Source organism: Galleria mellonella, unplaced genomic scaffold, assembly GCF_026898425.1.
Source record: "Galleria mellonella isolate WM207_F2 unplaced genomic scaffold, CSIRO_AGI_GalMel_v1 utg54, whole genome shotgun sequence".
NCBI classification, from domain to species: domain Eukaryota; kingdom Metazoa; phylum Arthropoda; class Insecta; order Lepidoptera; family Pyralidae; genus Galleria; species Galleria mellonella.
In genome coordinates this window covers 2,669,238-2,695,770 of record NW_026442114.1, presented here as the reverse complement: position 1 = coordinate 2,695,770, position 26,533 = coordinate 2,669,238, and the positions used below count along the sequence as shown (strand labels likewise).

At 37.8% G+C, this 26,533-nt stretch overlaps 2 protein-coding genes across 2 annotated transcripts in view; both read right to left on the bottom strand.

Annotated features, from left to right (window-relative positions):
- The window catches only part of LOC113520208 (integrator complex subunit 7), a 36,119-nt gene extending 20,812 nt beyond the window's left edge, over positions 1-15,307 (bottom strand). Inside the window, exons 1-9 of the mRNA XM_052898851.1 lie at positions 15,069-15,307; positions 14,452-14,866; positions 13,978-14,090; positions 13,321-13,454; positions 11,249-11,437; positions 9,116-9,252; positions 8,733-8,859; positions 2,098-2,285; positions 203-388 (exon numbers count right to left, since the gene is read on the bottom strand). Coding sequence (XP_052754811.1) covers positions 203-388; positions 2,098-2,285; positions 8,733-8,859; positions 9,116-9,252; positions 11,249-11,437; positions 13,321-13,454; positions 13,978-14,090; positions 14,452-14,866; positions 15,069-15,156 — 1,577 coding nt within the window. The 5' untranslated portion in view covers positions 15,157-15,307. The remainder of the gene's footprint in view (positions 1-202; positions 389-2,097; positions 2,286-8,732; positions 8,860-9,115; positions 9,253-11,248; positions 11,438-13,320; positions 13,455-13,977; positions 14,091-14,451; positions 14,867-15,068) is intronic.
- Positions 15,308-21,841: 6,534 nt separating this feature from the next.
- LOC128201535 (uncharacterized protein K02A2.6-like) lies at positions 21,842-26,114 on the bottom strand. Its single transcript, XM_052898821.1, has 3 exons — positions 25,546-26,114; positions 22,556-24,913; positions 21,842-22,088 (listed from the first exon to the last, which is right to left on the bottom strand). Exons 1-3 carry the CDS (start codon positions 26,112-26,114, stop codon positions 21,842-21,844), a joined length of 3,174 nt encoding a protein of 1,057 aa, XP_052754781.1.
- Between the last annotated feature and the right edge of the window lie 419 nt (positions 26,115-26,533).

The window sequence follows — 26,533 nt, the reverse complement described above, 5'->3', positions numbered from 1 at the left end:
TTTATTAAAATGTATTTATTAAAAAAAAATGTGTAAGATCTAACGTTACGTTACAGGCTTTACTCATGCTTATTAGGATAGTATTTTATGAGTAAATCATTGGTGATCCATAGTGATGATGATTGATGATATCAAGTAATTACTTATTGCAGTTACAAAGTTTTTGTTATAATAAAAATATATTAAAAAAAATATAACTCACCGCAGCGCAGCCCTTGCGACCCTGTACCGGGTCCAGCCGTCGAAGGGACGGATGGCGTCCATGATACTCCGCTGCCAGGATTTAGAGATGGTGGATACCAGCGCGGCACCAGCACGCTCCTGGAACAGCACCGTGCACAGCAGCACCAGCGTAGTGCCGTCGTCCGAAGGGTCGTCCGGTTGCTCCCTGATGGATTAGAGATTATATTGTTTTTTAGATGTTACGTGGTGGGCGGAGCTGGGTTGGCTGTACTAGCCACGACTCATACGCAAAATGGCCGAAATGAGAGGCTGAGTGCAGAAAAGAGAGTTCAATTTACATTATATTACATTCAGATGTTACGTGTCGCTCGGTTTATTTACTATTATTTTTAATCTTATTGAATTTATTGATCGAGATAAGATTTAGTCTTCATTCATGTCTATGAACTAAGACATTAATGTCAGTTGTCACGTCCAATATATTTGAGGGTGGTGTGGATGCCGTTGCCTCCCGGCGCCCAGCGCGGCCAGCCCCTCCAGCAGCGGCCGCCGCCCGCCGCCCGCCGCCCGCCGCCCGCCGCCCGCTCGCTGCGTACTCACCGCAGGCGGCGGCCGAGCGCGGGCAGTGCTGGCGCGAGCGCGGCGGCGGCCTGCAGCCCGGCGCCCAGCGCGGCCAGCCCCTCCAGCAGCGGCCGCCGCCCGCCGCCCGCCGCCCGCCGCCCGCCGCCCGCTCGCTGCGTACTCACCGCAGGCGGCGGCCGAGCGCGGGCAGTGCTGGCGCGAGCGCGGCGGCGGCCTGCAGCCCGGCGCCCAGCGCGGCCAGCCCCTCCAGCAGCGGCCGCCGCCCGCCGCCCGCCGCCCGCCGCCCGCCGCCCGCTCGCTGCGTACTCACCGCAGGCGGCGGCCGAGCGCGGGCAGTGCTGGCGCGAGCGCGGCGGCGGCCTGCAGCCCGGCGCCCAGCGCGGCCAGCCCCTCCAGCAGCGGCCGCCGCCCGCCGCCCGCCGCCCGCCGCCCGCCGCCCGCTCGCTGCGTACTCACCGCAGGCGGCGGCCGAGCGCGGGCAGTGCTGGCGCGAGCGCGGCGGCGGCCTGCAGCCCGGCGCCCAGCGCGGCCAGCCCCTCCAGCAGCGGCCGCCGCCCGCCGCCCGCCGCCCGCCGCCCGCCGCCCGCTCGCTGCGTACTCACCGCAGGCGGCGGCCGAGCGCGGGCAGTGCTGGCGCGAGCGCGGCGGCGGCCTGCAGCCCGGCGCCCAGCGCGGCCAGCCCCTCCAGCAGCGGCCGCCGCCCGCCGCCCGCCGCCCGCCGCCCGCCGCCCGCTCGCTGCGTACTCACCGCAGGCGGCGGCCGAGCGCGGGCAGTGCTGGCGCGAGCGCGGCGGCGGCCTGCAGCCCGGCGCCCAGCGCGGCCAGCCCCTCCAGCAGCGGCCGCCGCCCGCCGCCCGCCGCCCGCCGCCCGCCGCCCGCTCGCTGCGTACTCACCGCAGGCGGCGGCCGAGCGCGGGCAGTGCTGGCGCGAGCGCGGCGGCGGCCTGCAGCCCGGCGCCCAGCGCGGCCAGCCCCTCCAGCAGCGGCCGCCGCCCGCCGCCCGCCGCCCGCCGCCCGCCGCCCGCTCGCTGCGTACTCACCGCAGGCGGCGGCCGAGCGCGGGCAGTGCTGGCGCGAGCGCGGCGGCGGCCTGCAGCCCGGCGCCCAGCGCGGCCAGCCCCTCCAGCAGCGGCCGCCGCCCGCCGCCCGCCGCCCGCCGCCCGCCGCCCGCTCGCTGCGTACTCACCGCAGGCGGCGGCCGAGCGCGGGCAGTGCTGGCGCGAGCGCGGCGGCGGCCTGCAGCCCGGCGCCCCTCGCGGCCAGCCCCACCAGCAGCGGCCGCCGCCCGCCGCCCGCCGCCCGCCGCCCGCCGCCCGCTCGCTGCGTACTCACCGCAGGCGGCGGCCGAGCGCGGGCAGTGCTGGCGCGAGCGCGGCGGCGGCCTGCAGCCCGGCGCCCAGCGCGGCCAGCCCCTCCAGCAGCGCGCGGCCGCGCGCGGGCCCCGCGCCCCGCAGCTGCGCCGCCAGCGCACGCGCCGTGCGGCACGCGTACTCCGCCGGCTCCGCGTTGCACAGCTTCACCTGCCGCGCACACCACGCCACACCACATCACTATATATTGACTATACTATCACTACATGGTGACGGTCGAATACACGAGTTCCTTATTAGATCAATGCAATACGAACCATCGTAAGTAATTCAAGGTGAACTCGTCACGGTAAAACAACTACCCTGAGTTCATCCTCATTCATCATAATTCACTGCTACCCCGTCAGCATACACTATTACGAGGAGGAATCAAAAAGTTGTGAAAATAAGATAGAATATAACGACTATTGATATCTTAATAATTTATTTTTCCACATAGTCTCAGAATCTCTCTACACACCAAGTTATTGCGCTTTTCCAAGGCTTCGATCTCTTTAAAAAAAAGTTTTGTCTTGGTCCTGCAAAAAGCTCTCTACGGCATCCATCACCTCGTTATCGGCTCCGTATCTGTTTCCCCTTAAGTATTCTTTCAAATTGCGGAACAGATAAAAATCGCTAAACGCCAGGTCTGGTGAATAAAGGGGGTGATCAACCAATTCAAAGCCAGCTTGCTAAATGGCAGCCATCGCAATTGCCGACCTGTGCGCGGGTACGTTGTCGTGATGAAACAGCACGCCCCTTCGAAATTTCACTCTCCTTTTCTTTTTGATGTCATTCCTTAACTTGGGAATTAAACCTGCATAATATTGGCCTGTAATAGTGGTTCCACGCTCCAGGTAATAAATCAACAATATCTCTTCTGAGTCCCAAAATATTGATGCCATAACCTTGCTAGCCGATGCTACGGCACGAAACTTCTTCGGGGTCGGCGATGATGGCCGTTTCCATTGCAAATATTGCTATTTTGTCTTGGGATCAAAAAGATGGACCCATGTTTCGTCCATTGTTACAAAACGAGACAAAAAGTTTTCAGAATCTTCTTGAAACTTGTCCAAAAATATCTTCGAAATGTCAAGTCGATTTTGTTTCTGACTGTCGGTTAACATTCTCGGCATCCATCTTGCGGAGACTTTTCTCATATTCAAAAATTGTTTCATTATGGATTGAATACTTTCATATGAAATGAACGTTTCTTGAATTAAGTATCGGAAGGTAACTCTTCGATCGCTCAATCTCGACTTTCGCAATATTTTCTTGGGTGACTGATGTCGATGGACGGCCGTAACGATGCTCGTCTTCCGTGCTCGTTCTCCCTACTCGAAATGAGAAGCCCACATTGCGACAGTGGAATACGGCGGAGCAGACTCTCCTTATGTTGCCTCCAAACCTCAATGAATCTCTTGCGTCGTTAACTTTTTCAAACAGAGGTATTTAATAAGGGTTCGCATTTCGTTTTTCTCCATTTTTGAGAACACGTTCCGTCACAAAGCAAACAAATGACTACATTCAGAAAAAAAAAAAAACAAAAGGAGGTCGAAGATTTTTTCTTTATTAATATGTATCTGAGCTGTGCTTGCCAGTATTTTTTTTTCTTACCAAGGAGTATATCGTTCTCACTACTTTTTGATCCCTCCTCGTAATACAATTAACGCTTACCATTCCTACTGCAACCCCATAAAATTGATACGTGAAAGAAAGATGGGTACTCTTCATATCTAGTTATACGATTTACTCCAAAATGATACCACTTTTATAGTTCCACTAGTGTTTTTTATATTTATTTACATAACAAATTATAGTTATAAGACATTACACACAGAGATACAAGAATGGTATGCTAAAATTCAAATCATTCTTATTCTTTTTTTAAATATACTATATGGCTTCTTTCCAGCCATGACCATACCGCCCACCAAGGACTATATGACAATATTGTCCTTAATCCGCCCACCATGAATAAATACTTTACAAAATTAAGATAATTAAAGAATAAACAATGTCCTTGGTAGAAATTTAACAATATTACCCTACATATAATAATGAACAAACATAACATAATACTTTGAACTGCTTTAGATCTTAATTATAGTTATCAATTAATGTTAGACGCTCACTCTTAAAATAAACAAAATAACTATGGTAGAAAACAAAGTTTTGATACAGCCCTTTTTATAATGCTGTTTTTGCAGCGTAAACTAACAACACGTGTAACACCGTCTATTCCCGGGTGCTTTTCAACTATAAAACCATAAAGCCATTATATGCTGGCGGAAGATCATTCTCCATCACCAACACTATGTCACCTATTTGTAGTTGTGGGACCTTATGATTACATTTATATCTATGATGAAACCGAAGGAGAAACTTAAGTAAACTTCTATATATTATTAATAAGATTATAGTGTGCAAACTATGTAAAATAATGCACTGATGATATGTACCATTAATATTAGTACATTGCGACTGTCTATCAACTCTTAGAGTTTCATCTTCATCATTCCACGGATTCGAGAAGGTAAGTACAATTTTCTTTTCTAATCTACTAATAATAACACTATCTATAATAACACTACTGCTAATCTTTCTTTTTTCTTTCTTCGTTCTTTAATTCATCAACCAGGTAAGTTTCTTGAAGATTCTTTAGATACTGTAACCATTTATTCAAAAGTTGTATTAGTAATTCTTCATCTAAACCTATTCCAGAGAGCCATAACATTTGGATAAATGTTCTTACACGAATAACAGACATTAACCATTCAACTGAATTAAAAATCCGAGAAATATCGGAAATAACTTTTCTTTTAGTTACAGGTGCCTTCAGTTCAGGCAGTTGTACAACATATTCAAAATGATCACTACTTCGATTCCAGGTCAGTCCCAGAATTTTCAAAACACTATCTATTTTTAATTGCACGCTTCCTTGTGAAGCTACATCCTCTTCACTAATTACTTTCAATAATTTCTCACTATTACTACTCCATTTCTGAAGCTCAAATCCTCCTTTTTTCAATAACTCATTTATCTCCTTATAGATTTGAATACCTTCTTCGACTGACTCACAACCTGTTAGTAAATCGTCCATATAAAAATGATTTAGAACTCTTTCAGCAGCAAGAGGATAATTTTTGCCTTCATCATAAACAATTTGATGTAAACACCGAACAGCAAGGTAAGGTGCTGATACCGTTCCAAATGTTACTCGTAATAGTCTCATATGTTGCAGTTCACTTTCCGGATGATCACGCCATACCAGACGTTGAAAGTTAGTGTGTCTTTCTTCAACCTTTATCTGTCTATACATTTTAATTATATCAGACACAAGACATATAGGATAACGACGCCAACGTATTAAGAGATGACGCAAGTCAGCTTGAAGAGTGGGTCCTACTAATAAATCTTGATTTAAAGATACGCCATTTGTACCAGGACAACTTGCATCGAAAACAACTCTTACTTTTGTAGTGGTTCTATCCTCTCGCACCACTGCATGGTGTGGTAAATAGACTGCTTCAGGATCATCTTGTTCAGTTATTGGTACTTTCTCCATGTGTCCTAATTCTAGATATTCTGAAATGACTTCAGCGTATTTAATTTTTAAATTAGGATCCATTGATAATCTTTTTTCTAGTTGCAGAAATCTTTTAGTTGCAATAATTTTAGAATTGCCATATTTACGACTGGGATCATCACTACGGAATGGAAGATTAACTATATATCTCCCTGAATTGTCCCGCTTCGTAGTATTTGTAAATATTTCTTCACATTTCTTTTCTTCTTCAGATAAATGTTTTTTAATATCTACACTGTTTTCAGCTTCCAACTCCCAAAATTTCTTTAATAAGTCATCTTCACTTACATGAGAAATATGCATACTAATTAGTAGCCTTTGTATATTACTTTTATCTAAATTTACAGGGCCAGAAATAATCCAACCAAGCGTTGTTCGCTGAGCTATAGGTACACCTGGTGGACCTTTGATTACACCATCTAACAAGATCTGACTGTAAACATCTGCTCCGAGAATAATATCGATTTTGTTTGGTGTATGAAATGATGGATCTGCCAGTTTGATATTTGAAAACTCTGACCACGGTTCTACAATAATTTGCCTCTCAGGGAGGATTGAAGTGAGTTTACTCAAGACAAAAGCTTGAACCTTAAACGTAAAATTGGGATCATCAAGTGATTGTAATGAAACCAATACCATAGACTGAGAGGTCAATGACCTTGATCACTTCCTAATCCAGAAATAACACTTTTGTATGGTATCTTCTTTAATGTCAGCAATTTAATAGCAGATTCAGTAATAAAACTAGCTTGAGAACCTGGATCTATTAAACATCTCAGTGTGATACCATTACCTGATTTCGATTGTGCACTAACTAATGCTGTTGCAAGTAAGACTTGACAGTTTGAGGTCGAAACACAGGCTGTGACACTAGTGGATTGATCTACAGACGATGATGTTGTTGCATGTGCAACGACATCTTGTTCAACCGATTGATTTGCGATACCTGTAGTGTCGGTTGAATTGAGATTGGTAACATTTTTTAGATGGAGTAAGGAATGATGCTTCCGTCTGCATAAACGGCAACGAGAGATTTGACGACAAGCATATACAGAGTGCCCTGAACATAAACAGTTAAAGCACAAACCCCTGGATTGGACAAATTCGCGTCTAGTGTTAATTTCCTCTTTAGAAAACTTTTTACAATTTGCTAAACGATGACTTTCAGAACAGTAAGGACATATAAAATTGGTTGTGTAATATACTTTAGGGCTATTATTAATAACATTACTTTTATGCACTACATTAGACTTATACAATTTTGGATCAATAAACTCTAACGCTCTAAATCTAGTTTCTAGAAAGTCTTGGAACTGCTTCAAGGTAGGCAACTCATCTGAGAACTCGCTGATTTTTAGTTCCCACTGCTTGCGAGACTCCATATCTAATTTTTGACTTATAATATAGATAACAAGCACGTCCCAAGTACTGATGTCTATTCCTAAATTGTTAAGCCCATGAAGACATTCATTAGTAGTATCTAGCAACTCCTTTAGTGTACTAGCTGATTCAGTACTGATGCTTTTTTGATTCATAAACCTTTTCAGAATACAGTTTGAAAGATATTTTTTATTATTATATCTTTTCTCCAATTGTTCCCAACAAATAGTATAATTATTATGAGTAATCGGTACATGACGTAGTAATTGCTCCGCTTCCACAACTAATAATCCTTTCAAGTAATGTAGTTTTTGTACGTCATCTAAATGTTTATTATTGTGTACCAATGATACGAACAGATCTCTAAAACTAATCCATTCTGAATATTTGCCTGAGAACGGAGATATAGATATCTTGGGTAGCTTTAAATTGCAATTAAGATCTTTATTACTATTGTTTTGTTCAGAACAACTCGCACTTTTAGTACTAGACTGCCTTAAACTAGTCAACGCTTCCTTCAGTAGAAATTTGTATTCTATATATAACTCTTCAGTAGAATCATAGACGTTATTACATACGTAGGAACTAGCATTCAAATCTTTGTAGTTTGTATTTTGAATGAGTTTTGTATGTGTCGAACTAAACTGACGCCATAATTCTTCTAAAGCTTCCAATCTAGTACTAATATAATCTATAGAACGAAGTCGCTCCTTGGGTGCCTTTTTGAAGTTAGATTTTGCTCTACTAATTCTTTCACTTAAATCAAACTGTACTTTTATATATGAATCCATTGTATAAATTTAATAATAAAGTTTCAATAATATCCAAAGTTTTTACAAGTAAATATTTATATGAAATGTTTAGAGTAAATTCCTTAGTCTTCTGTAATTAGATAAATAAAATGTACTCACAGTTCACCAGCACTTATCACTTACAATACTATGTTCAGTTCTGCTTTGATGTCCTTACGGCTGCAATATGACGATACAATGTTCAACAACAACAATTGACGCTCGCCGACTTCGTACAAAAAAGCAGTTTAAATTTGTCGTTAATCCTCGATACTCCGACTCGATGGACCAAAATATATACGATTTACTCCAAAATGATACCACTTTTATAGTTCCACTAGTGTTTTTTATATTTATTTACATAACAAATTATAGTTATAAGACATTACACACAGAGATACAAGAATGGTATGCTAAAATTCAAATCATTCTTATTCTTTTTTTTAAATATACTATATGGCTTCTTTCCAGCCATGACCACTAGTCGACCTCCACAAAACATCCCATCGAGGTTAATTCTCAATGAATTTGTCACAATATTCCCACTGAATCGCTTTAATTATCATCTATCATTCTTTACTGGTCCATATGACGCCGGATACACACGAAAACCCTTTCTTTTTTCGTAGGTATCATAAGAGATAACTAAGGGAATTTAATGCTCAAAGAATGGGTAGCAGCATTCCTTTTAAAACAGTAACTGCGGTTACCATCCTGCTTAACAAATGTGGGCAACTACTAACAAAAGCTACCTTACGAGAAAGGTAGGATCAGCAGTGAATAGCTAACGGCTGGTATGATGGAATGATCGTTTACCACCCACTTAACGTTTAAAAAAATTAGATACTAGCAACTTACCAGACAACGTAGCGCAATCCGTAGAGACTTTATATTGGCGGGGCCATCGTCCATGCCGGTTGCGATGACTAATGACTCGAGCGCTATCATCAGATCCGCGCCATCCACCGGCACAGACTCCTCGTAACTGGGGGGGGGGGGGGAAATGAAAATGACAACACTGTTGAATACCGAATTACAACTATTGTGTCACAGTGGGGTTGATTCTGTGATACCATTTCTTTAATAATAATAATATTTTACTTTTCAGACTACAATTTGGTCCCATTTTGTTAGTAACAATTGCCTTACAAACTATATTAGTAAAAAAAAAAGAAAAGCAATTAAAGTGAACATTAAAATAAAGCAAGTGGCGTGGCGTGGCGTGGCGTGGCGTGGCGTACCAGTGCACGAGGATGGTGGTGAGCACGTGCGCGGCGACGGCGGCGCGGCGCAGGTCGGCGCTGAGCGCGGCGCCGGCGCAGTACTGGCGCAGCGCCGGCGCCGCCGCCGCGCACACCGCCGGGCACTGCACCAGCATCTGCAACGCGCACTATCGCTCACCATCTACACTTTTACACCACATAGCGTACAAAGCACCCTCGCCGATCGACCGCAGGCTTAAGATCGGCTCATTAAGGAACGACCAAATGTTAGACATGAGCATTCAGTTCTGTTCCATAAAAATGTAATGACCGATTTTCCACACGGTTTGATCAAGAGTCGCAAATTGTATGAAATTTGATATTGTTTCCTCGCCCGTAACTGGCCTGAGCCTTGTGAAGATAAAACAAGCTGATGGCCCACCTGATGGAAAATAGTTCCTGTCGCCTGTAGATATGAATAGCACCATGAATATCACAAAATACTAACTCATTTGGCACCCATCGTATGTTACCATTCTCGAGGACTAAGATTTTATGCCATATGTTCTTGACATAAAACAGGCTATCCCTTTCTTTCCTGAGGGTGTCGTAGGCGGCTAAGGGAACATAATGGTCGAGGGACGAACAGCAGGGTCCCCCTTAAAATATCACCAAAGGTTAACCACGGTTATCAGGGGGAGAATGGATTGTTAGTAATGCGGATTATCAGTTCCATTGCTAATAATATACCCTAACAGGTCGACCTCCCCGTGGTCTCCCCTGGAAACCATCGTGCTGAATTCCAAGTGTATCCATCACGATGGGCTAACTGACCTGCCTTTTCATCTTCACCTATCATCTATCACTGGTGCCCCGCCAGCGTATACCGTTAGCGCAGGCAAGGTTACCATTGCATTATCATCCATTAAAAAAAAAACCACGGTTATCAACCTGCCTACCAAGTATGACAACTACTGTCAAAACTCCCTCTTATGTGGGAAGCCTGTGTCCAGCAGTGGACAATTATGGATAATATAATGAAGATTTTATACCTCCACATTTAGTATCTTCTCTAGCTATGTAGCATATATATTTATTGCTTGAATAACAGAATGTAACAGAAAGTGACCTTTGACTACCCCTCTTTTAATGGTATCTGTTATTTATTTATCTATACTTATAATAAATCTGTAGAGAGGTATTGACCTCTGTACATGAAATATATTTTCAAAATAACTATCGGGGGTTGATTAGTGATCGATATTGATGCCAAAAATGCAATTAGTAAAGTTTTTGACTGTCTGTCTGTCTATATGTTCGTTATAGAAACAAAAACTACTCGACGGATTTTAACGAAACTTAGTACAATTATTCTTCATACTCCTGGGCAGGTTATAGTATACTTTTCATCACGCTACGATCAATAGGAGCAGAGTAGTGAAGGGAAATGTTGAGAAAACGGGAGAAATTACTCCATTTTTAAGATTCCGTCGCGTGTGTAGCCTTAACGTCCACTTTTTTAAATGCAAAGCCGAGACGGGCCGCTAGTTTAGTATAAAATATCAAATGGTAGGAAATGTAATAGATACACACAATGTATTTTATTCATATTTCCCTTTGTTTTTATTAAGGAATTTCGCGACTGACTCTTGGCCACAACAGAATATCAGTGTTTTGCTCTTTTGAGGGCAAAGCAATAAACTGAGTTGTGACCGTTTTGGGTTACTATGGCACACCCATAAAAGAAGGAAATTGTTCTTTTATATATTTTCCTTTTTTTTGTATATGCATTCTTTTATCTCTTTTTAATGTGTATGATTGTATTGTTACTTGTGTGCTGTAAGTAATGCAAATAAATTATCTATCTATCTATCATATTTTATACTTCAAACATAATGACAATTATGCGAACATAGCTGTTTAATGGCAGATTTAATAGGTGAGAAATTATCAACGCAGATAACTTTGTCCATAACCTCACTGATTTCAATAGGACACTTTTTTTTTTATACAACTTAGAATGGCAAACAAGCTGACGGCCCACCTGATGGAAAGTGGTAACCGTCGCCTATAGACATGAGCAGTACCATGGACATAACAGAGTGTACTGTTTCGCCCATGATACCTCCCATGCGTTGCCATTCCTGAGGACACATTTGCAATTATTCTCACCTGCATAACTTGTAAGCACAGCATGGTGTGCTCCGCATCCTCGCTGTCGGTGGCAGCTTGGACCAAGTTCTGTATGCACTCCGCCGGCCACAGCGCCGCATGCTCCGCTAACTTCTTCAGGCCGACGAGAGCGGCGCGACGGACTATCGAGCGAGCATCGTTCATTGCAATATTTAGAAGTAGTTCCACCTGTGTTAACATTCATAATTATATATATATATATATATATATATATATATATATATATATATATATATATATATATATATATATATATATATATATATATATATATATATATATATATATATATATATATATTATAAACAAGTGAAATATAGATTAGTTAGTATGTTCAAACTTATGCACAAACTCTCGTATTTATCATGTACCAGGGTTTTAGAAAAATATAACAGAAGCCGTATATTGGAAAATGGGTCTGAATATATAAAAAAATAAATAAAAAAAGCTTGTTCTTCTTCATAAGGGTAAGTAATATATAGTAATATTTTTGATATAATAATATAGTAACATTTACAATAGATTTGGATTGGGATCGATGTTGGATTCAAGAGTCATCCTACTGTTTGTTTGTTTGTTTATTGATTATTATTATAATTTAATTGCTTTCTATTTGTACACAATTGTTATTTTCTTTTGTTTGTTTTGTTTTGATTTCTTTTGTTCTTGTTTTGTGCGCTACTGTGTGGGCCGCATGCTTCTTTGATTAAATTATTTCTTTCTTCTTTCTTTCTAATATCTATTTATTTATTTATTTTTATTTTTTTATTTTATTTATTAGGCGCACATAACAGAAGTTTACAAATAAAAACTTAAATTATAATATGCAAGTACATAACGGGTATCAGGTAAACTTGCCACAACATGTGCACACAGCATGATCCAATAATAAATGCGACTGCAACAAAGCTATTTACTGTAGTTACAGTATCTATATATAATAAGGAATACACATATATAATCCAATCCATCCAATATACACCTACTCATATACTTATAATAAATCTGTAGAGAGGTCAATTCTGTACATGAAATATATTTCCAAAATAACTATCACAGGGGGTGATTAGTGATCGATACTGATGCCAAAAATGCAATCAGTAAAATTTTTGTCTGTCTGTCTGTAGGTTTGTTATAGAAACAAAAACTACTCGACGGATTTTAACGAAACTTGGTACAATTATTCTTCATACTCCTGGGCAGGTTATAGTATACTTTTCATCACGCTACGATCAATACGAACAGAGCAGTGAAAGGAAATGTTGGGAAAACGGGAGAAGTTACTCCATTTTTAAGCTTCCGTCGCGTGTGCAGCCTTAATGGCTACTTTTTAAAATGTAAAAATGTCCACCCGTGCGACGCCGGGACGGTATATATTATAATATATAAGGGATATATTAAATAATAGTTATTTAATATCTATCTATCTATCCTATTTAAGAGCTGCGTTCTTGTTGGTGGAGCTCTTGCCACTCATTACGATTTTCAGCGAGTCTCTACACCTCTTGATACGACACAACATGAACTCCTTTCTTGATCTGCCTGATGTAACTATGTCTTGGTCTCCCTCTCCCCCTTCTTCCTTCTATTATAATGTTCATAAGTTCGTCGTGTTGTATCAAGTGTCCTAACATTTTTCCCCTTCTGTCCTCAATAGTTCTAATAATTTGTCTTTTTTCTTTAAGCCTAAGCAGGACCTCCCCATTGCTAATTCAATCCCTCCAGCTAATTTTCTCCATCCTTCTCCAGCACCACATTTCAAAGGCTCTAAGTTTATTCCATTTCCTTCTGAGTTAATGTCCACGTCTCACATTTATACAGAGCTATACTCCAGATATAGGTTTTGATAAGCCGCTTTCTAATTTCTTTTGTTATCTAATATATAATATCGAAAAAAATAAACAAATGGATCCAATATATACATATTATAGCAATACTGATATTACCTACGCCTACTTCTTCATGCCAAATTTCAATATGGCTTCCTTTGATTTTGAGAAGTAACAAACATTCTTTAAGATTTATAATATTTGTAAGGATAAAAGTCTCACTTGATCTGGGACGTGTACTACAGTGTCAGCGGCAATAGCAGTCAACGCAGTTATGGCTGCCCGCACGGAGCTGGACGATGGGAACCGCTCCAGTAGTGAACGTAGTAGTTTTAACACACCTTGGGCTCTTACAGCTGAAATAAAATTATAATTGTTGAAACAAATTACAATGATAGATTATATTGAACAAAAATAATCTTGGTTTATGGATTCTAGGGGGAGAAGGGTATACTAGGTAGACTACCAGGTCGACCTTCACATGGCTCCCTCTTGAAACCATTTTGCTAATTTCCAGGTGTAATCTGTTGTATATCAATAATTCAATGTGCCAGTGTTTTTCTAGAAATACCCACTTGTGAAACATATACTCTGTTATGTCCATGGTACTGCTCATGTCTATAGTTTACACCTATACCTACACTTTCCATCAGGTGGGCTGTCAGCTTGTTTGCAGTTCTATGTTGTATAAAAAAAAAATCTGTGTTATCAGTCAAATATCTGTAGTAAAATAAAAATATAAAGGACTTATATATAACAATTTTAGCCTTTTCATCCAATGTACTATGTATATTCTAGATTTTATAATGGTTGGTTAATGGGTTAAGAGGTAACAAACAAACTCGCTTTCATATTTATAATATTAGTAAGGATTCGTACCTCCACCATGAACAGTCCTCAGTGCACGAACCAGTTTAGCTCGCCTCTCCGCCCCAGTGCTCTCACATTCAACCATATCTGAGAGTTTGTTGCACATAGCCACTGCAAAGGTACTGAAAATAAATAAACATATAGCTTAATATTATTTTATTCACATTTTCTATTTCTTTTCAGAAATTTATAGCATTTACATAATTTTAGTATTATATATATAAAATAAAAAAAAAAATATATTTATGTTCACCACTTCAGAAAGTAGAGAAGTGGCAAAAAGCTCAATAGATACTGTTTTAGAATAAATTATTAAAACAACATAATTAACATCCACTAGTGGGCACAAATATTTGATATTAGATGAAAATATTAGTCTATTTTACTAAATTTTAAAGGTGGCTTGGAATAGAGATTAATTTTAAGTATTTCTACAGTTATACTAGTTGTTAAAGATAAATTATAACAATAAAAAATACAAACTTGGAGTGGGCTGCAAATCTGGTGGTAGCATAAATTGCAGCATCCACTTCAACATTGTCATGGCTATCTAGACCTCGTCTAATAGCATGATGAACATTCTGCCTCTCCGGAATTATTCCCGCAACTGCACCAAGTGTTCTCAATGCTAATGCTCTAGCAACTGGATCATTCGAATGTAGAACACTGAAAACCCTTCGTAAGAACTCATCTACGTTTAAAATCTTATCCAAATGTTTTTCACTCTGCTGGCAAACTCGCAGCACCCATAAACGGAGAAAATTATTGCCCATACGAAAAACATCAGCTAATTTCAAGAATGATGAGTTTATTAATATTGGAAATGGGTACTTCTCAAAGAGGCGAGGAAATCGGACAATTGCCTCACACTGTTCACCTACTTTACCAGACCTAAGACCTGGAACAAATTTTTAACATTTTAAAATAAAAAAAATATAACTTAATTTTTTATATTTAGTATAAGTAGTATCATATATATTCAAAAGTTCACTATTCTATTAATTTTACTATTTTTGTAAGAAATTATATATAAATATGATTATATTTATGTTTATATTTGTTCGAAATTTTAGTTGTAAAAACAATAATACTAAGGTTACCTTTGTCCAGTTCAGTCAAAGCCGAGTTTGCGTCTTGCTCAGGCTCTCCAGAATTGTCATTAAAAGTATTTAGCCGAACTCCAATCATTGTAGCAATATTATATTAATAATTTTATAAAAAACAATTTAATAATTATAGTTATGACAGGGAAAAATTTGATTATATCGAAGAAAACACCGGGCAATCTCAATAATAAAAACTTATGGTCACAGATAAATACAGTATGACTTGTCATCATAGTTACTCTACTCTGTGTTTGTCGTTGACGTAGAATTTATATTTGATAGTTAACGTGTGATTGATTGACTGACAATTTGATGATTTAACGTTGTTTCAATATTCCGCTTGGTACCTAGTAAATTTTATGTTTAAGGACAAGGAATTACACGAAATTTTTGCTTTCTGTATCGTTCACAGACATATATTTTATGAGTGGTATAGTTAAAAAATGTGGGCCATCTGTTAATAATTTTTATCAACCGAATCTTGCACTTGTCTAGTCCAGATCATAGATGGCGTCACAATGCAGTATATCGGTTAAACGATTAAAATCTCCATTTTATTTTCTATTTATTTATCGAGTTATTTTATTGTCGAAGTTTTTCCTAGAGACTACAGTATAGGGTTCTTCAAAAAGTATATATTAAGGTTTCACCCCTAGTGTTGCTGGCGTCCATAGGCTACAGTGATCGTTTACCATCACGTTTGCCACCTTTGTGGTATAAAGAAAAATTTATAAACCATGGCTGGCAACCAGGCTGTATGTTTGTTTGCCTTTGTGGTATAAAAAATTCATAGATACGGCATAGATTATTAAAACATAAAAAAATGATCCACTCAATGGAAATCATCATCTGTGGTAATAAATAGTACTATGGAGATCATGAAATACACTGTGACGCTTATAATACCTTTTTGTTTTTATCCCCGAGAACTATGATATTATGTTTCTGTACCGATACAGTTGAAGTTAAAACAGGTATCCAAGTTCGAATTAACAACTAATAGTATATTACTAACAAAGGGAATTCAAATCCCTAATGCTGACGATCCCTTCATGTATTTGAATTAGATATCTATCGTATATAAAGTATCATTTCATATCTATGTACATGTATGCATGCAGAATATTACCAACTTTCACATGTTAATATCTGTTAGTGTTCTAGCTGTATTTTGCTTTTATTTATAATATTTTAAATATTTTTAATTTTAAGAAATAAAAGATTTGTTGACAGCTAGAAAAAGAATGTTTTTATTTTTTTATTAAATTCAAATTATTATAGATAACAAAAAGTTTTCATGTGCTAACATACTGCCCGCGGCAAAAAGTAAAAAAGAATAAGATTCAACAAAATTATATCTTAATTATTCTATAGGTAATATCACTATTTTAGATATGGCCCTTATATGAGTCTTTCGGTCAGGGGTTCTCACTTCAACAGTACGAACTTTGGAGTCTGATCCTGAAAAAACTCTTGTAATTAATCCTAAGGGCCAATGAAGCGGTGGAGCATTAGGCACAACTAATAGTACCACCATACCTTCACGTACATTTTCAGTGACAGATTGCCACTTGTAACGTTTTTGTAAATTTAATAAATAATACTTAGACCAGGCCCGCCAGAAATGTTGCCGTATTTGTTCACAACTACGCCAAAACTTTAAACGGTTATTAGGAATAGAAGTTAAATCAGGTTGCGGAAAACTATTTAATGCGCAACCCACAAGAAAATGACCAGGTGTTAAAAAAGTCATCTCGGAGGGATCAGTTGACAATAAACTTAAAGGCCTGGAATTAAAAATACCTTCAATTTCTGTAAACACTGTACAAAGCTGCTCGTATGTAAATATTTTATTTCCAACTACTCTTTTAAAATGATGCTTTGCAGATTTGACAGTTCCTTCCCATAAACCTCCGTGGTTGGGACTATATTCTGGTATAAAATGAAATTGAATACCTTTACTGCAAGTGTAATTATTTATAACATGAATAAAATCTTTTTTAAAAAGAAATTTATAGAATTCAGAAAGCTTATTTTGTGCTCCCTTAAAAGTCTTTGCGTTATCGCAGAATATGTCAGAGGGCAAACCTCGTCTAGCTATAAAGCGTTTTAGGGCTGCCAAAAATGCATCAGTAGTCATGTCAGATACGACTTCAAGATGGACTGCTTTCGTGACAAAACAGACAAATACAGCAACATAACCTTTGGTTACTTGGCTTCGTCTTAAAGTTAACTGTTTTACATCAAAAGGTCCACAATAGTCGATACCTACTTTTTCAAAAACCCTTGCTGGAGTAACTCTACACATAGGTAAAGAACCCATTAATTGTTTGGAGCGTTCAGCTTTTAATCTGCAGCATATTGTACATTTATAAATAACGCTCTTTATTAATTTAATAGCATTAATAATAAAATATTTTTGTTGAAGGCTACTCAAAGTAAGTTTTAAACCACCATGCATTAAAGATAAATGTTCATTTCTGATGACTAAAATAGTAAAATGACATTTAGGCAAAATAATAGGAAACTTGGATGAAAATGGAATATTTGCATTTTGTAATCGGCCTCCAACTCTTAAAATATTATTGGCATCAATAAATGGATGAAGCGATTTAAGATTCGAGGTTAGGGGTTTGTTACTTTGAATAGCTTTTATTTCATTACAAAAGTAATAGTTTTGTATACACTTAATAATTAAATTCATAGATTCATTAAGTTCCTCGACACATAGTATACCCTTGAACTGTACTGATTTTTTACAGTAATTTATAAACCTGAGTACATAGGCTATAATACGTTGCAGTTTAAACAGTTTTGATATTTTAGTAAAAATAGACAATAAAGAAACATTTTCTGTACATGCTAAACTAACATTTATATCACTTTGACTTATGTTCAAAGGTAACTCGACGTAACTTAAATAAAAATTGTAATTGCTATTTGTGTCTGTTAAATAATCGGGCCCGTGCCACCACAAATTATTATCTTGAATTTTGGTAGGATCACAGCCTCTACTTAGAATATCACTAGGATTGAGAGCTGTAGGAGTATAATGCCATGACATATTATTTGAAAGCTTTGTGATCTCCTTGATTCTATTGCCCACATAAGCAGGTAAAGTATTAACATTTGTATCTATCCAATTTAATACAATTTGAGAATCGCAAAATAAATGAATGTCCTGTATATTAGGAAATAAAGAAGATATTTTACACATAAGTTTGCATAAAAGTACAGCTCCATTTAATTCTAATTTAGGTATTGTAAGCTTAGATTTAATAGGAGTGATACGTGATTTAGAACAGAGCAAAAATACTCCATCCTCATTTTTAATATAGATAGTAGCTCCAAAAGCATGCAACGAAGCATCACAATAGCCAATGAGCTGCACATTTTTAGAACCTTTACCTTCAACATGACGTTTTATATTTATAGTAGGCATATTGATAATACCATCACGGAAAGAAAGCCACATTTTAGACAAATCGGATGGTAAAGGAGTGTCCCATTCAATATTATGGCGCCAAATTTGTTGCAAAATCATTTTAGCCCGTACCGTGATGGGACCAGCAAAGCCCATTGGATCATAAAATTTGCTGATTTCACTTAAAACATTACGTTTGCTTGGGTGAGCAGCATTTTTCTCTAATTTACCATTTATTTTGAAAACGTCTGCCTTAGCATCATAATATATACCTAATGTTTTAATAACCAACTTATCTTGATCTAAAGCACGTTCATCAAATGCATATTTATTTTTTGGAATAGCGCTCAATAAATTAATATCATTGGCGCACCATTTATGCAATTCAAAGCTTCCTAAACTAAGTAAATCATTTAATTCTTGAATAAGTTCAGTAGTTTTATCATAAGTGTCGTGTCCTGTAAGTATATCATCTACATAAGATGAACGAATAATGGCTTCACTTGCTAATGGATACTCAGATCTATACATAATTGCCAACTCAACTAAACATCTAGTAGCCAAGTATGCTGAACTAGTAAGACCATAAGTAACCGTCTGAAGTTGAATGCATTGTAAGGATTCAGTCTCTTTACTGCGCCATAGAATATTTTGTAGAGCTCGATGTTCAGGGTGTATATTTATTTGCCTATACATATGTCTAATGTCACACATAATAACATATTTATGTGTTCGAAATAACATAATAATATCAAATAACTGTTTTTGTACAACAGGACCGTTGCACAAAATATCATTAAGACTGTGAGAAGATTCTCTTTTTGCACTTCCATCAAATACAGTACGTAACTTATTGGTTATCCTATCCAAACGCAAAACTCCATGATGGGGCAGAAAGTATAATGGTTTATCTAACTCACTACAATTGTCTATATCTATAATTTTGGCATGACCTAATGACAAATATTCATTTATAAAATCACAATAAAGTTCATAATATAAAGGATCTTTACTAAAACGTTTTTCTAATTGATAAAAACGTTGCAAAGCTAATACAAATGAATCGGCAGAATTTATTCCGTCAGTACTTGTTTTTAAAGGCAATTTTACTTCAAAACGCTTATTTTTGATACTAACAGATTCTTTGAAAACCTTTTCACTACATTCATGTTCAGGAATAGATTCATTAAAAATCTCAGGAACCTTTTCTGTCTCCCATAAACGCTGAATGCAGCATTCTAAATCAAGATTAACCATTGATGCATTCAAAACAACTGCATTATTTAATGAATGGCAATTATTAAAAGATGTATATGAGCCAGAAATAATGTAGCCAAATCGAGTATTAAGTAAGATCGGATCAGACGGACCTCCCTCGATTTTACCTTTCTTTAATATACGAAAGAATATGTCAGCAGATAGTAAAATGTCTACTTCAGATGGTATATGAAAATTAATGTCTGCTAGCGCAACATGTTTAGGTACATTAAAATTGGTAATATCTATATATTGGTGAGGAAGTTTTGTTGTTATAGATTCAATAACATAACAAGGTACATTTAAACTAAAGGATTCGGTTATGGAATGAATATTAATATTTACAAATTTGCTTATTTTATTAGATTTTTGTCCAAGTGTGATAATATTTTTCTGACACTCGGAGTGAGGAAAACCTAATTTTTCAAATAGTCTCGTTGTACAAAAGGAGGACTCACTACCTGAATCGACTAGAGCCCTAATAATGTGCTTGTTCTTTTTAATATCAAATACTGCTATTTGTACCGTTGGCAACAAAACATTACTTACTTTTTGATTAACAGTATGCATTATGACCTGATCTTGTTGAGCCTGTACGACGCTATCGCTTGACTCGCCTTTAGATGCCACGAAAGTAGTTGGTGACGATGAGTCTATGTGCAACAGCGTGTTATGCGTATCAGACTTACAGGTTGCACACTTGAAGTGATACTTACACTTGCCGCCATGTGAAAATAAGCAAATTTTACAAATGTTATTATTATTTACAAAATCAATTCGTTTGTTAATAGACATTAAAACAAACTGAGGACAGTTATAGAGCCTATGACCTTGTGCACATAATTTACAAATAACTTCGAAATGTTTTTTCTTTGCTGACTGTACATAATTGGTTACAGATTTATTCTTGTTCGACTCCAGTCCACATGACTCGAGAGCTATCGCTCTCTTGTCCAAAAATAAAAGAAGATCTGAAACCGTAGGCTTGACTGCGTGATCTCTTTCACAATGATAAAATTTTATTGTAAAAGCGTCAAGCTTGCGAGTTATTATATTCACAAGTAAAGAATCCCAGTACTCTATAGGCTCATTTAAATTTTTCAAGGCCGCTAAGTTCTGTTTAATTTTTACAATTATGTTTCGGTAATTACAAGCGGTACCTCTACTGATGGGACTGATGTCTAACAAATTATTTATGTGATTACTTACAAGCAAGAATGGATTATCGTATCTATTTTTTAACAAAATAAGTGCGTCTTGGTATGACGAGCTACATAATGGCAAGTTATCTATAATACTAAGCGGTTCACCTCGCAAATATTTCTTCAAGTAAATTAGTTTTTGTATATTATTTAGATTATGGTCGCTATCAATGACAGCTGTAAAGATTTCAATAAACGGCACGTAGTCGGCGAGATCCTTTCCATCAAATACCTTTATTTCAATGGGCGGGAGCTTCGAACCAGCAGATGAGCTTGTTGATGGAAGAGTCTTGATGATGGTGTGCTGATTTAATGCAGCACACAGTTTAAAATAGCGTTCTTCCATTTGTGCTTCATCCTCGTCGTCGCTTGGATCGTGATACATGATGTCCGCATTGATGACCGTGTATTTTTTATAAGCATCCTCAAGAGCCCCCTTACGGAGCCGTAGCGATTCAGCGTCAGCAACCCCTGATGAGAGAAAAGTCTCCAACCGCGTAATGGTCGCCTTACAGCGACCGCGTTCGAAGCGAAGTCTCTTGAGGTCAACTGATTGTTGCACTGTTTCACCACTTGGATTACTCATTTTATACCCTCCCGGGTTTCGGCACCAAAAATGTTAGTGTTCTAGCTGTATTTTGCTTTTATTTATAATATTTTAAATATTTTTAATTTTAAGAAATAAAAGATTTGTTGACAGCTAGAAAAAGAATGTTTTTATTTTTTTATTAAATTCAAATTATTATAGATAACAAAAAGTTTTCATGTGCTAACAATATCCAATAAAGCCAAAATCGTAATTAGCAGTGTTGTGTTTTGTGGGTTTCTATATTGGGTGTAGTATTTAAATGCTATTATTATAAACAACAGATTTATTATACGTATTAATTTTGTAAAAGCAAGCGATAGCAGACAGCGCAAATCTGACAGAACATTTTGACATTATGTGTTGAGGTGCGTTCCGAGCGTACGTAACACTCCCCCACGTTGTAACTTAAAGGTTCAATCTGTTTGTAGGTTTTCTGATTCTCGTACTTCGGCGAAGCACAACTGGTTGCTCGACACCACTCGGAGATGCCGGCGTAGCTACTGGTGCGAGCTGTGGCTGTGTCACATTCTCTGTAATAGAACCTGGAACAAATAAAGATTTTCTTTTCGAAACAGGCTTATTATTCTCCGTTCCTGTTTCATGGCAGGGTGAAGTTTCCAGTACAGGTGAGTCAGGTAAGTATTCTCTCCCATCAGGTGTATAATTCAATCTTCTTTCTTTTTCAGGTGATGATACAGATGTCGCAGCTGGCGTGGCTATCAACTTAGGTAAGTAAGGTAAGTATGTAACATCATTTCCTTGAGTACACATAGTTCTTCTTATCTGATCTATATGCCTTGTATGTATTTTTCCATCCACTTCCACATTGTAGTGTAGTTTTCCCTTCTTTCGTATTACTTTCCCAATTTTCCATTTATTACTGTCATAGAATCTAATCTGCACTCTGTCTCCTTCTCTATATATTTTATTAAATCCTTCTGTATTTTGTTTCATATTCATTTCTGTAGTTAGATCTCTTTTTACTAAGTCTATTTTTGTTCTATATAACCTTTTAAACATCATTTCCGCTGGACTTAATCCTGTAGTATTATTAGGAGTTTTTCTGTACATCATCAAAAATCTTGATAACTTTTCCATTAATGTGCCTTTCTCATGGATCATGCTTTTAATTTTATTTTTAAAAGTTTGTACATATCTTTCAGCCTGTCCATTTGTAGATGGATGAAACGGTGCTGTAAACTTGGACTGAATTCCATTTTCTTTCAGAAATGTCATCATTTCTTCTGAACGGAACTGTCTTCCGTTATCTGATACTATAGTTATAGGTAGTCCAAATGTAGTAAATAAGTTTTTTAATATTTTAATAGTAGCTGTAGTTGTTATGGATGTAGTAGGTATTACTTCTAGCCATTTGGTGTATGCATCCACAACAATCAGAAAATATTGATCAAAAAATGGTCCTGCATAATCAATGTGAATTCTACTCCATGGTTCTTTTGGGTATTCCCAACTGTGTATAGGTATTTTTGTAGGATTTTTCTGTAATAAACAACATGGTTTACATTCATTTACCATTCTTTCTATATCTGCATCTATATTTTTCCACCAGACATAGCTTCTTGCTAGTGCCTTCATTTTTACAATACCAGTATGAGCTGTATGTAATTCTTGTAGAATTTCAGGTTGTAATTGTTTTGGAATGACTATTCTTATTCCATAGAAAATGCAGTTACTTTGTATAGAAAATTCATGTAGTCCTTTTGTATAATTTGTACCTGATTGAATATCCTGATATAATTTCTGTAATTCTAAATCTTTAGCTGTAGCTTCTTTAATTTTCTGGAATGTAACTGGTAGTACTGTAAGTTGATTCAAGTAGAATACATCATCATCTGTTAGTTGGTTATAGTTTACTGTAGGGTGTTCTAACCTTGAGAAATAATCTGCATTTGCATGTTCCGTAGACTTCCGTACTTTTATATTGTAGTCAAATCCAGCAAGAAAATTTGCATAGTGTAATAGTCTTACAGCGGTAGTTGTAGGCATAGGCTTTTCCGGATGAAGTATTCTTGCTAGTGGTTGATTGTCAATTATTAATGTAATCTTGCGTCCATAGCAATAATGAAAGAACTTTTTCAAACCCCATATCAATGCTGCTGCCTCTTTATCCAGCTGGCTGTAGCCTTTTTCTGCACTGGTAAGTGATCTCGATGCAAATGCTATCGGTCTCTCCTTATTATCTGGCATAATGTGTGACAACACTGCACCAAATCCAACAGGTGATGCATCAGTAGCTAATGTAATTGGTAAGTGTGTATGAAAGGGTGTAAGTACCTTTTCGCTACATATTTCCTTCTTTAATTCTTGAAATGAAGTTTCACATTCTTTTGACCATATAAATTTTATATTTTTCTGTAGAAGTGTATATAGAGGATTTAGTTTTGAAGCTAGATTAGGAATGAATTGTTGGTAATAATTAACCATTCCCAGAAATGTTCTTAATGTAGATACATCAGTGGGACGTGGACTATTCTTAATATCATTTACTTTTTCTACAGTAGGATGCAAGCCGTTCTCATTTATTTTATGTCCCAAGTATGTAATAGATTTCTTCAAGAATTGGCATTTATTTTTATTTAAATGTAGTCCACACTCTTTTAACTTTTGAAAGATAGTTTGTATTCTTTTTAATAATTCTATGTATGTCTGTCCTTGAATAGCTATATCATCGAAGAAACAGGCTGTACCTGGTAGTCCCTGGAGGGTCTGATCCATGTATCTTTGCCATTGACTTGGAGCGACTTTGACACCAAACATTAGTCTATTGACTTTAAATGTACCTTTGCATGTGCTGATAGCTTGCATTTCAGCTGTGGCTGGGTCAGTTTTCATGTGTAAATATGCCTGATTTATATCCAATGTACAGAAGTATCTACCACCACTTAGTTTGGAGAAAACTTCTTCCACTCTTGGGATTGGGTACTTATCATCAAGTAAATTTTTATTTAGTGTGGCTCTGTAATCAGCACACAACCGTACACTGCCATTCTGCTTCACGACTGGTACTACAGGCGTTCCCCATTGTGAATATGTAACTTTCTCTAATATCCCAGCCTTCTCTAATCGATCAATTTCGTTTTCAACTTTTTCTTTTAGTGCAAACGGTACTGGTCTTGCCTTGATGAAAATTGGTGTAACATTTTCTTTTAAGCTGAATTTCACTGTGTAGTTCCTTATTTCTCCAATTTCTTCTGAAAATATCTCTCTATATTGATCTATTAATTTTTCTAAATTTTTCTTGTATTGTTCTTCAGTTATATCATTTCTCCCTATCTCTATTTTATTTATTTCCAAACGTACTCCTAATTTTCTTAACCATTCTCTTCCCACTACTGGGTCGACTTTCCTATTAAGAACAAATAATCTTCTTATTTTTGTATTGTATTTTTATGTTACAAATTCCTATTGGGTTTATAATTTCACCAGTATAAGTTCTCAATTTTATTTTTGAATTTTCTAGTTTTAAATCACTGAAATATTTATTATAATATTCTGTAGAACAGGTGGTGACTGCGGCTCCTGTATCCAATTCCCATGTATGTCTCTCTTTGCTATGTAATTGTAATGTAATTTTAAACTTTTCATCCTTTTCGCTGTTTTCTATTTTATGTATTTCATAAATTTCATCTTGACTTGAATATTCTTCATCTTCAATTGTTGTAATTTGTTTTTGCGACTTAAAGCAAACTGATTGGATGTATCCTTTTCGGTTGCACTTTTTACTATAATTTATTAATATATAATTTATTCTTCAAATAACATTTATTTGCCTTGTGGTTTGATTTTCCACATCTATAACAGCTGCCTTTCTTACCTGTATTTTTGTAAATTTTTGGTATAGGTTTTTGTGAAATTTTATTAATATTGGGCATATGAACATCTGGCCCCATTTGTTGGGTTTCGCTTTTGGATGTTTCGATTGCCATTGCAATCCTTATTATTTCATCAAATGATGTTTGTGATGATTCTTGTAATAACCTTTCTTTAATTTCTGAACTGCGAAGACCTCGTATGAATTGTACACGTAAATGTGTATCAAATGTTGTAGATTTACATGAATTGCAGATAAAATTGCATTTTCCTCCTATTTCCTTTAGTCCCGCTACGTAGTTAGCGATAGATTCATTTTCATTTTGAATCCTTAAACAGAATTTGTGTTGTTGAGCAACTTCTCCTGGTTCTGGCGCAATATGGTTCTTTAATATCTCAACAAGTTGTTCATATGTTTTATTTTCCAGTGTATCTGGAGCAGTAATATTTTTGAGGACTTGGTAATATTTAGCACCAATACAATTTAAGAAGATTTGCAACTTTGTAACAGGGCTTGTAACCCCTTTAAGATTAATATAATTGTTCAATCTTTGTATGTATGATCCAAAAGATTCGTGGAGTTCGTCATAAGGTTGTAAAACAATACCACTTACTGTGTTATTACTTGTAGTTTGCTGTTGCTGCATAAACATGGTTTGCATCTGCGCTTGTTGGTTCTGCACCGTACGTAGTGTCTCGGCGAGTGACGACATAAGTTGCGTAAATTGTACTTCCATTGTAATGGATACAGGAATTTGTGAAGCGGGCTATCATCACAGGGAAAGGAGCCCCTGGATTGGAAGGAAGGGTATATATGTAGGAACAATTGGGTTATTGAACACGTGGCTGTCCCGCCATTTCACTTTAGGTGTACCGATTAATGCTGCTGTACCAGTTAATCTTCGATCCTCGTCGCCAGTCTGTTGTGTTTTGTGGGTTTCTATATTGGGTGTAGTATTTAAATGCTATTATTATAAACAACAGATTTATTATACGTATTAATTTTGTAAAAGCAAGCGATAGCAGACAGCGCAAATCTGACAGAACATTTTGACATTATGTGTTGAGGTGCGTAACAAGCAGCAAACTCAAACAAGTACGAGTACACTTAAAACGTACCTACAATGAAAAGACCAGGGGCATTATCAAATTATCA